The following is a 12,656-nucleotide window of genomic DNA, read 5'->3' on the forward strand; positions in this document are numbered from 1 at the left end:
GTGAATGGGACTGAACACTGTGCAATCATTAGCGAACGTCCCCATTTCTGACCTTATGATGGAGGGAAGGTCATTGATGAAGCAGCTGAAGATGGTTGGGCCTAGGACACTGCCCTGAGGAACTCCTGCAGCAATGCCCTTAATGGCATTGCCCCCCGCTATATCCAATTCCTCCAACCTCTCTCAGAATTCTCCATTTCTCTGCCTATGGCCTCTTCTGTATCTCCACTCCCTTCACCTGCCATTGGCAGCCGTGCCTTGAGTCGTCTAAGCCCTAATCTGTAGAATTCACTCCCTAAACCATTCCGCCTCTCCACCACACCTCCTCCTTTAAGACCCTCCTTAAAACTCACCTCATTGACAAAGTCCCTCTTAATATGCACAGGTGCTGTGGGGTCATAAATTATAATAAGTCACTAATATATCCAATAGGGAATTCAGGAGAAATGGCAAGAATGTGGAACGTGCTACTACAAGGAGTAGTTGAGGCAAATAGCATAGATGCATTTAAGGGGAAGCTAGACAAGCAGGAGGGAGAAATTAATAGAAGGGTTTCCTGATAGGGTTAGATGAAGTAGGGAGGGAGGACGCTCGTGTGGAGCATAAATGCCAGCATGGACCAGTTGGGCTGAATGGTGTGTTTCTCTGCTGTAGTTTCAATGTAACTTGATGAGGTATCTCCGGCTTTGCCTTGGCTTCCATTTTTGTCTGATTACGTCTCGATGAAGCACTGGGACATTTTTCTATGTTAAAAAGGTACTATTATAAATACAAGTTGTTGCTACTTTATTTTTAATCTGCTACAAAAATCCTTACTATTTCCTTTTATATTATCTGCTAGCCTTTTTTCATATTCCCTTTTACCCTTCCCTAACTCCCTTTTCATCTCGCTACTGCACTTTCTATATTTTCCATAATTTTCTTTACTATTGTTAACCCTGGCTTTAACATATGCCTCAATTTTAAGTTTCAGTTTAGTTTTAGTCTCTATTTATCCACAGAACTCCACTCTTTGATACACCTACTTTTAACCTTAGAGGCATATATTTATTTTGTACTCTATCCATTTCATATTTTAAGATTCCCCACTTTGACTCTTCACTATCTTTTCTCTTTTCACTTTGAACCTTACTGTGATTATCACTATTTCCTAATTGTTCTCCTATTCTCACACCAGTTATTTATCCCACCTCATTTCCTAGAACAAGAATCGAACAATGTGTTTTTAAGCAATCTTGGATGCATTCCTTACTTTGACCATTACTTCACCCCATCTCAGGATAGCTAACATCACTCAATAAATGTGGGAAATTACAGTACTCCTTTTGGAAATTATTTTCAAGTGGTTTATACATATTTATATATTCCAATTTGCAGGACATTTTTTTCCAAGCTCCATATTAGAAGATTGGAAATTTTGTGGTCTCAGAATCCCACCCTATTATGGTGGTCCTAGTTGCTGGCATCCCTCTATTACTTTTGGCTGCCGCTCCAGACCCGAGCCCATTACTTCTATCTCCCTTTTCCTTTCTCTTCACCCCTCGGGCCCTTCTCTCCTGTCTCCTCTCCCTCTCGTTACCCAGACTTCTCTCCCCTCAGGTACTTTGCCCCCCCCCCCTCCGCCCAAATCCCCACCCCAACTCATCACTGTTCCTCAACCTTTGTACTCTCCTGCCACCGTTCCAGGCTTCAGTCCCTCTTGGATAAGCCCACAGCTTCCCTCTGTACCTCGGCATTCTCTGAAAGGCTCATTGAGGCACTCGTCGCTGCCTCCTTATGAGCAGCAACTGTCCCAACTTACTCACTTGCTGACATTCCCACCCAGCTCATCCACTGGGGGCTAATCGAGCCAACCTCCTTCCTGTCCCACTTATCCTTTCCACTGCTGGCCCCTTGGATTTGTAGCGGATCAGCCATCACCACCCTTCTCCGCATCTCCCTCCAGAATGTCTGTTCACTTGTGAATAAGGCCCTTGCCATCCATGACCTTATTGTGGATGATTGCATCATCATGGCCTTAACAGAAACTTGGCTCACGGGTGATGACACCTTCCCCCTTACTGAAGCCTCCCCACCTGATTATACTTTCCATCACTTGCCCTGCCCAGACCGCCGCAGTGGCAGTGTGCCCCTTATCACCAAATCTCAAATTGGTCTGCCCTCTACTCCTCTGGCACCGTCTCCTCCTTGGAGCACCTCACCTTTTTCCACCCCTCTCACCTCTCCCTTAAAATCCTCATTTTCTACCGCCCACCCAAGCCCCACTCCAAGTTTCTCACCACGACAACTTCACTGCTTCCCTCACTCAGCCTCTGCTCCGAGCAACCTCATCCATGGTGATTTCAACCTCCGTCTCAACTCACTTTGCCTTGCCTTCTCTCCTGAGTTCAGTATCCTTTTTTAACCTCTCCTATATTCATGGCTACTTCCGCGACCATGCTATCTCACGTGGCCTCTCTACTCCCATCATCTCAATCACAGATAAGGCCATCTCTGATCACTTCCTTGTATACCTCACCATTCACACCCCCCTTCCAAACCAACTTCCTTTTGCATCCTCCCCGGAAAAAACTCTACACAGAGTCACTTACAACGGCATTTTCAAACTCCCAGCTGTCTAGCCTTTGACCCTCCATTAGCCACAATACTTCTGCAGCAACCGGTACTGCTCACCTCCGATCAAAGCTTCACCTCCATCTTTGTCCTCATCTTCTACCCTCCATAAACTTGAGCTTATCCAAAACTCTGCTGCCCATATCCTAACACGCACCAAGTCCCATTCAGCCATAACCCCTGTGGTCGCTGACCTACATTAGCTCCCGGTCCGGCAACGCCTTGATTTAAAAATTTTCACGTTCAAATCCCTCCGTGGCCTCGCCCCTCCCTATTTCCGTAACCTCCTCCAGCCCTACAACCCTTCGAGAACTCTGCGTTGCTCCAATTCTGGCCTCGTGACTCCCCCTCTTCCTTTGCCACACCCTTGGTGGCTGTGCCTCCAGCTGCTATGGCCCCAAGCTCTGGAATTCCCTCCCTAAACCTCTCCGCCTCTCTACCTCCTTTAAGAACGTAAGAAATAGGAGCAGGAGTAGGCCATACGGCCTCTTGTGCCTGCTCAATAAGATAATGGCTGATCTTCTACCTCAAATCCACTTTCCCACCCTATCCCCATATTCCTAAGACGCTCCTTAAAACCTACCTCTTTGATCAAGCTTTTGGTCACCTGTCCTAATGTCTCCTTCTTTAACTTGTGTCAAATTATGTCTGATATCGCTTCTATGAAGCGCTTTTGAACATTTTGCTATGTTAAAGATGCTGTATAAATGCAACTTGTTGTTGCTGTTGTCATCACTTACGGGACACTGCCAGTGAAGTTGATTCCTGCTAAGTGCTCAGATTCCGTTATGGTTTCTCCAAACAGTGGTCCGTCAGTTGGAACAAACTGGATGACATTCGGCGGCAGTCCAGCTTCAAGAAGTATTTTGTACACAGCGTGACTGGCAGCTATTGCTGTATCGCTGGGTTTCCAGAGAACCACATTACCCTAAAACAATATGCAACAGATTACCATCCTGTTGGAAATTCACAAATTACCAAAACGACAGTACACGATGGAAATAGAATGTGGTACCCAGGACTATAGTACATGGTGGAAATGCAGTGCAGTGGAGGCAGAGGTCATGGTTGAGGTACTGATGAGTACTTTGCATCTGTCTTCACAAAAGAAGAGGATATTGCTAAAGTCACAGTATAGGAGGAGGTAGTAGAGAAATTGGAAAGGATAAAAATAGATAAAGAGGAGGTACTTAAAAAGGTTGGCAGTACTCAAAGTAGAAAAGTCACCTGGTCCAGATGGGAGGCATCCCAGGTTGCTGAGTGAAGCAACGGTGGAAATAGCAGAGGCTCTGGCCACAATCTTCCTTGGATATGGGGGAGAAGTGCCAGAGGGTTGGAAAGTTGCAAATGTTGTACCCCTGTTTAAAAAAGGAGGGATAAACCCAGTAACTACAGGCTAGTCAGCCTAACATTGGTGGTGGGGAAACCTCGCGACGTCGTAATCTGGGATAAAATTAATTTTCACTTGCGAGAACATGGGTTGATAGGTGACAGCCAGCACAGATTTAAAGGCAGGTCGTGTCTGACAAACTGGATTTAAGTTCTTCAACGAAGTATTGGAGCAGGTTGATGTGTATATAGATTTTCAAGACATTTGATAAAATGCTACATTATAGACATTAACAAAATTGAAGCCCATGGGATTACAGGGACAGGGACAGCATGGATACAAAGTTGGTTAAGGGACACAAAGCAGAGAGTAGTGGTGAACAGTTGTTTTTCAGACTGGGGTGGGGTGGGGGGGGGGGGTGGTATATGGTGGTGTCAGTCAGGGATCACTGTTGGGACCACTGCTCTTTTTGATATATATTCATGAGCTGGACTTGGGTATACAGGGCATAATTTAAAAGTTTTCAGATGTCACAAAACTTGGAAATGTAGTAAATATTGAGGAGGATTGTAGCAGGCTTCAGGAGGACATAGACAGACTGGTGAAATGGGCAGACATATGGCAGATGAAATTTAATGCAGAGAAGTATGAAGCAATGCATTCTGGGAGGAAGAATGAGGAGAGGCAATATAAACTAAATGGTAGAATTTTAAAGGAGGTGCAGGAACAGAGATTTGGGGTTTAATATATACAAATCTTTGAAGGTGGCAAGACATGTTGATAAGGCGGTTAAAAAAGCATATGGGTTCTTTGGCTTTATAAACAGAGGCACAGAGTACAAAATGCTGGAATCCATTATTAAGGAAGTGGTAACAGGCCACTTAGAAAATCATAATATGATCAGGCAGAGTCAACATGGTTTTATGAAAGGGAAATAGTGTTTGACAAATTTATTAGAGTTTTTTGAGGATGTAACTAACAGGGTAAAGGGGGAAACAAGTGGATGTAGTATATTTGGATTTTTAAAAAGGCATTCGAGAAGGTGCCACACAAAAGGTTGTTACATAAGGTCAGGGCTCATGGAGTTGGGTGTAATATTAGCATGGATAGAGGATTGGTTAAAGGACAGAAAACAGAAAGTAGGGATAGAATCAGAAGTTTACAACATGGAAACAGGCCCTTCGGCCCAACATGTCCATGTCGCCCAGTTTATACCACTACGCTAGTCCCAGTTGCCTGCACTTGGCCCATATCCCTCTATACCCATCTTACCCATGTAACTGTCCAAATGCTTTTTAAAAGACAAAATTGTACCTGCCTCTACTACTGCCTCTGGCAGCTCGTTCCAGACACTCACCACCCTTTGAGTGAAAAAATTGCCCCTCTGGACCCTTTTGTATCTCTCCCCTCTCACCTTAAATCTATGCCCCCTCGTTATAGACTCCACTACCTTTGGGAAAAGATTTTGACTATCTACCTTATCTATGCCCCTCATTATTTTATAGACTTCTATAAGATCACCCCTAAACCTCCTACTCTCCAGGGAAAAAGGTCTCAGTCGACCCAACCTCTCCCTATAAGTCAAACCATCAAGTCCCGGTAGCATCCTAGTAAATCTTTTCTGCACTCTTTCTAGTTTAATAATATCCTTTCTATAATAGGGTGACCAGGACTGTACACAGTATTCCAAGTGTGGCCTTACTAATGTCTTGTACAACTTCAACAAGACATCCCAACTCCTGTATTCAATGTTCTGACCAATGAAACCAAGCATGCTGAATGCCTTCTTCACCACCCTATCCACCTGTGACTCCACTTTCAGGGAGCTATGAACCTGTACTCCTAGATCTCTTTGTTCTATAACTCTCCCCAACGCCCTACCATTAACGGAGTAGGTCCTGGCCCGATTCGATCTACCAAAATGCATCACCTCACATTTATCCAAATTAAACTCCATCTGCCATTCATCGGCCCACTGGCCCAATTTATCAAGATCCCGTTGCAATCCTAGATAACCTTCTTCACTGTCCACAATGCCACCAATCTTGGCGTCATCTGCAAACTTACTAACCATGCCTCCTAAATTCTCATCCAAATCATTAATATAAATAACAAATAACAGCGGACCCAGCACCGATCCCTGAGGCACACCGCTGGTCACAGGCATCCAGTTTGAAAAACAACCCTCTACAACCACCCTCTGTCTTCTGTCATCAATCCAATTTTGTATCCAATTGGCTACCTCACCTTGGATCCAGTGAGATCTAACCTTATGTAACAACCTACCTTGCGGTACCTTGTCAAAGGCTTTGCTAAAGTCCATGTAGACCAAGTCTACTGCACAGCCCTCATCTATCTTCTTGGTTACCCCTTCAAAAAACTCAATCAAATTTGAGAGACATGATTTTCCTGTCACAAAACCATGCTGACTGTTCCTAATCAGTCCCTGCCTCTCCAAATGTCTGTAGATCCTGTCTCTCAGAATACCCTCTAACAACTTACCCACTACAGATGTCAGGCTCACCGGTCTGTCGTTCCCAGGCTTTTCCCTGCCGCCCTTAAACAAAGGCACAACATTTGCTACCCTTCAAACTTCAGGCACCTCACCTGTAGCTGTCGATGATTCAAATATCTCTGCTAGGGGACCCGCAATTTCCTCCCTAACCTCCCATAATGTCCTGGGATACACTTAATCAGGTCCCGGAGATTTATCTACCTTGATGCGCGTTAAGACTTCCAGCACCTCCCTCTCTGTAATATGTACACTCCTCAAGACATCACTATTTATTTCCCCAAGTTCCCTAACATCCATGCCTTTCTCAACCGTAAATACCGATGCGAAATATTCATTTAGGATCTCACCCATCTCTTGTGGTTCCGCACATGGATGACCTTGTTGATCCTTAAGAGGCTCTACTCTCTCCCTAGTTACTCTTTTGCCCTTTATGTATTTATAGAAGCTCTTTGGATTCTCCTTTGCCTTATCTGCCAAAGCAATCTCATGTCCCCTTTTTGCCCTCCTGATTTCTCTCTTAACTCTACTCTGGCAATCACTATAAACGTGTCATTCTCAGGTCGGCAGGCTGTAACTAGTGGGGTTCTGCACGGATCGGTGCTTGGGCCTCAACTATTTACAATCTATATTAATGACCTAGATGAAGGGTGACTGAGTGAAATGTATCCAAGTTTGCTGATGATAAAAAGCTCGGTGGGAAAGTAAGCTGTGAGGAGGACACAAAGAGTCTGCAAAGGAATATAGGCAGATTAAGTGAGTGGGCAAGAAGGTGGCAGATGGAGTATAATGTGGGGAAATGTGAGGTTATTCACTTTGGTAAGAAAACAAACACAGAATATTTTTTAAATGGTGAGAAACTATTAAATATTGGTGTTCAGAGACACTTCTGTCCTCGTACAAGAAACACAAAGTTAGTATGCAGGTACAGCAGGCAATTAGGAAAGCAAATGGCATGTTGGCCTTTATTGCAAGGGGGGTGGAGTGCAAGAATAAGGAAGTCTTACTACAGTTATACAGGGCTTTAGTGAGACCTCACCTGGAGTACTGCGTACAGTTTTGGTCTCCTTATCTAAAGGATATACTTGCCTTGGAGATGTTACAACGAAGGTTTGCTAGATTAATTCCTGGGATGAGAGGGTTGTCCTATGAGGAGAGGTTGAGTAGAATGGGCAAATGATATGTTGGCCTTCATTGTAAGAGGATTTGAGTATAAGATGTCTTACTGCAGTTATACAGGTCCTTGGTGAGACCACACCTGGAGTATTGTGTGCAGTTTTGGTCTCCTTACCCAAGAAAGGATATACTTGCCATAGAGGGAGTGCAGCGAAGATTCACCAGACTGATTCCTGGGATGGCAGGACTGTCGTATGAGGAGAGATTGGGTCAACTCGGCCTGTATTCACTCGAGTTCAGAAGAATGAGAGGGGATCTCATTGAAACATATAAAATTCTGACAGGGCTAAACAGACTGGATGTAGGGAGGAGGTTTCCCATGACTGGGGAGTCCAGAACGAGGAGTCACAGTCACAGGATATGGGGTAGGCCATTTAGGACTGAGATGAGGAGAAATTTCTTCACTCAGAGTGGTGAACCTGTGGAATTCTCTACCACAGAAGGCTGTGGAGGCCAAGTCACTGAATATAATTAAGGAGCTAGATAGATTTCTAGACACAAAAGGCATCAAGGGGTATGGGGAGAGAGCGGGAATATGGTATTGAGATGGAGGATCAGCCGTGATCATATTGAATGGCGGAGCAGGCTCGAAGGTCCGAATGGCCTACTCCTGCTCCTATTTTCTATGTTTCTATACTTTCCGGTGTTTAGAAGAATGAGAGGTGATCTCATTGAAGCATAAGATTATTAGGGGGCTTGACAGGGTAGATGCTGAAAGATTGTTTCCCCTGACTAGAGAGTCTAGAACTAGGGGGTATAGTCGCAGGATAAGGGGTCAGCCATTCAAGACTGAGATGAGGAGGAATTTCCTAACACAGAGGGTTGTGAATCTTTGTAATTCTCTACCCCAGAGGGCTGTGGATGCTGAGTCATTGAATATGCTCAAGGCTGAGATAGATAGATTTTTGGACTCTAGGGGAAATCAAGGGACATGGGGATTGGGCAGGAAAGTGGAGTTGAGGTTGAAGATCAGCCATGATCTTACTGAATGGTGGAGCAGTCTCGAGGGACCGTATGGCCTGCTCCTATTTCTTACGTTGTTATGTAAAAGCAAGGAAGTTATGCTAAACCTTGATAAATCACTGGTTAGGCCTCAGCTGGAGTACTGTGTCCAATTCTCAGCACCACACTTTAGGAAGGATGTCAAGGCATTGGAGATTTACTAGAATGATATCAGGGATGTGGGATTTCAGTTATGAGAGAGACTGGAGAAGCTGGGGTGGCTCTCCTTAGAGCAGAGAAGATTAAGGGGAGATTTAAAAGAGGTGTTCAAAATTATGAGGCGTTTTGATAGAGTTAATAAGGAGAAACTGTTTCCAATGGTGGGTGGGTCGATAACCAGGGGACACAGATTTAAGATAATTGGCAAAACAACTAGAGGAGATGAGGATACATTTTTAAAAAAAAACGCAGCGAGTTATGATCTGGAATGCACTGTCTGAAAGGGTGGTGGAAGCAAATACAATAGTGAGTTTCAAAAGGGAACTGGATATATACTTGAAAAGTAAAAATTTGCAGTGCTAAGGTGAAAAGAGCGAAGCTGTAGAACTAATTGGATAGCTCTTTCAAAGAGCCAGCACAGACACGATGGGCTGAATGGCCTCCTTCTATGCTATAAGATTCCATGATAACCCAGAACTACAGTTCATGATGGAGATGCAATACATTTGCCATAGGAATAGGAATAGGCTATTCAGCCCCCAAGCCCATGCCATCATTCAATTAGATCACGGCTGATTTGTATCTAAACTCCACCTACCTGCCTTGGTTCCGTAACCCTTAATACCCTTGCCTAACAAAAATCTATCAATCTTGGTTTTGAAATTTTCAATTGACCCATAGCCTCAATAGCTTTTTGGGGGAAGAGTGTTCCAGATTTCCACTAACCTTTGTGTGAAGAAGTGCTTTCTGAACAATCTAGCTCTAATTTTAAGGTTATGCCCCCTTTTTCTGGACTCCCCCACCAGAGGAAATAGTTTCTATCTACCTTATCAACTCCTTTATCATCTTAAAACACCTCAATTAGATCACCCATTAATCTTCTATACTCAACAACTTGCATTTATATAGCGTCTTTAACGTAGTAAAATGTCCCAAGGCGGATCAAAAGGAGCATTTTCAAATAAAATTTGACACTGAGCCACATAAGTAGACATTAGGATAGGTGACGGAAGTAGATTTTAAGGAGCATCTTAAAAGGAGGAGAGAGAGGCAGAGGGGTTTAGGGATGGAATTCGAGAGTGTGGGGCCTAGGCAGCTGAAGGCACAGCCGCCAATGGTGGAGCAATTAAAATCAGGGATGTGCAAAAGGCCAGAATTGGAGGAGCACAGAGATCTCAGAGGGTTAGAATCATAGAATGTTACAGCACAGAAGGAGGCCATTCGGCCCACTGTGGCCGTACCGGCCGAAAAAGAGCTATCCAGTTTAATCCCACTTTCCAGCACTTGGTCCACATCCCTGTAGGTTACGGCACTTCAAGTGCACACCCAAGTACTTTTCAAATGAGTTGAGGGTTTCTGCCTCTACCACCCTTTCAGGCAGTGACTTCCAGACACCCACCACGCTCTGGGTGAAACATTTTCTCCTCAGCTCCCCTCTAATCCTTCCACCAATTACTTTAAATCTATGCCCCCTGGTCACTGACCCCTCTGCTAAGGGAATAGGTCCTCCCTATCCACTCTATCTAGTCCCGTCATAATTTTACATACCTCATTTAAATCTCCCCTCAGCCTCCTTTGTTCCAAAGAAAACAACTCCAGCCAATCCAATGTTTTTTTAAAAGCTAAACTCCTCCAGCCCTGGCAACATCCTCGTAAATCTCCTCTGCACCCTCTCTAGTGCAATCACATCTTTCCTGTAATGTGACCAAAACTGTGCGCAATACTCAAGCTGCGGCCTAACCAATGTTTTATAGAGTTCTAGCATAACCTCCCTGCTCTTATATTCTATGCCTTGGCTATTAAAGGAAAGTATCCCTATGCCATTTTAACCACCTTATCAACCTGTCCTGCTACCTTCAGGGATCAGTGGATATGCGCTCCAAGGTCCCTTTGTTCCTCTACACCTCTCAGTATCCTCCCATTTATTGTGTACTCCGTTGCCTTGTTTGCCCTCCCCAAATTCATTACCTCACTTCTCTGGACTGAATTCCATTTGACACTTTTCTGCCCACCTGACCAGTCCATTGATATCTTCCTGCAGTCTACAGCTTTCCTCCTTACTATCAACCAAATGGCCAATTTTTGTATCATCTGGGTTGTAGGGCCGGAGGAGGTTACAGAGATAGGGAAGGGAGAGGCCTTGGAAGGATTGGAAAACAAGGGAGAATTTGAAGAAAGAGGCATTCCCAGACCGGGAGCCAATGTAGGGTTAGCGAGTCAATGGAATGCAAGCCTAGTCTATGAAGCCTGTCCTCATAATTTAACCCCTTCAGCCCAGGTATCATTCTGGTGAATCTGCGCTTCACCCCCTCCAAGGCCATAAGAGATAGGAGCAGGCCATTCGGCCCCTCGAGCCTGCTCCACCATTTAACGAGATCATGGCTGATCTGATTTTTACCTCAACTCCACTTTCCTGCCATTTCCCCATATCCTTTGACTCCCTTGCTGATCAAAAATTTGTCTAACTCAGCCTTGAATGTATTCAATGACTCAGCCTCCACAGCCTTTCGGGGTAATGAATTCCAAAGATTCACAACCCTCTGGGAGAAGAAATTCCTCCTCATTTCCGTCTTAAACGAGCAACCCCTTATTCTGAGACTATGCACCCTAGTTTTAGATTTCCCCAATGAGGGGTAACATCCTCTCAGCATCTACCCTATCGAGTCCCCTCAGAATCTTGTATGTTTCAATAAGATCTCCTCTCATTCTTCTAAACTCCAATGAGTATAGACCCAACCTGTTCAATCTTTCCTCATAAGACAACCCTTCCATTCCCAGAATCAACCTAGTGAACCTTCTCTGAACCGCCTCCAATGCAGTATATACTTCCTTAAATAAGGGCACCAGAACTGTACGCAGTACTCCAGGTGTGGTCTCACCAGCACCCTGTACAGTTGTAGCATGACTTCCCTGCTTTTATACTCCATCCCCCTAGAAATAAAGGCCAATATTCCATTTGCCTTCCGGATTACCTGCTGCACCTGTAAGTTGACTTTGTGTTTCATGTACGAGGACAACCAGATCCCTCTGTACTGCAGCATTTTGTAATATTTCTCCAGTCAAATAATATTTTGCTTCTTTTATTTTTCCTCCCAAAGTGGATGACTTCACATTTTCCCACATTATATTCCATCTGCCAAATTTTTGCCCATTCGCTTAACCTGTTAATATCCCTTTGCAGACACTTTGTGTCCTCATCGCAACTGGCTTTTCCACCTATCTTTGTATTATCAGCAAATTTGGCCAATGTATCCTTCGGTGACATCATCCGAAAACACAGCATCAGCCTCCACATGTACGCTGACGACACCCAGCTCTACCTCCACCACCTGTCTTGGCCCCTCCACAGCCTCGGATTTGTTAAGCTGCTTGTCCAACATCCAGTATCGGATGAGTAGAAACTTCCATCAATTAAATAAACATCGGGAAGACTGAAACCATTGTCTTCGATCCCCGCCACAAACTCCATTCCCTCGCCACCAACTCCATCCCTCTCACTGGCCTCTGTCAGGACTGTTCGCAACCTCAGCGTCCTATTTGACCCTGAGCTGAGCTTCCGACCACATACCCTCCATCATCAAGACTGCCCACTTCCACCTCACCATTCCACCACTGGCAGCGGTGCCTTCAGCTAGGCCCCAAGTTCTGGAATTCCCTCCCTAACCCTCTCCACCTCTCTTCCTTTGTCACTCCTTAAAACCTACCTCTTTGACCAAGCTTTTGATCACCTGTTCTAATGTCTCCTTATATGGCTCGGTGTCAAATTTTGTCTGATAACGCTCCTGTGAAGCGCCTTCGGGAGGTTCTTAGTATGTTAAAGTCGCTATATAAATGCAAGTTGTTATAATCAAATTCTGTGACATA

The 12,656-nt window shown here is 44.6% G+C and overlaps 1 protein-coding gene and 1 long non-coding RNA gene across 5 annotated transcripts in view; one reads left to right on the top strand and one right to left on the bottom strand.

Annotated features, from left to right (window-relative positions):
• LOC137300886 (uncharacterized) overlaps positions 1–12,656 on the top strand; it is a 107,653-nt gene that overhangs the window by 76,176 nt on the left and 18,821 nt on the right. The gene's annotated exons all lie outside the window — the stretch shown is intronic.
• aldh4a1 (aldehyde dehydrogenase 4 family, member A1) overlaps positions 1–12,656 on the bottom strand; it is a 93,144-nt gene that overhangs the window by 42,738 nt on the left and 37,750 nt on the right. For all 3 annotated transcript variants that reach the window (XM_067970132.1, XM_067970133.1, XM_067970131.1), the window contains exon 8: positions 3,354–3,541. In XM_067970132.1, coding sequence (XP_067826233.1) covers positions 3,354–3,541 — 188 coding nt within the window. The remainder of the gene's footprint in view (positions 1–3,353; positions 3,542–12,656) is intronic.

The sequence above is a fragment of the Heptranchias perlo genome, chromosome 32 (assembly GCF_035084215.1).
Source record: "Heptranchias perlo isolate sHepPer1 chromosome 32, sHepPer1.hap1, whole genome shotgun sequence".
NCBI lineage: Eukaryota > Metazoa > Chordata > Chondrichthyes > Hexanchiformes > Hexanchidae > Heptranchias > Heptranchias perlo.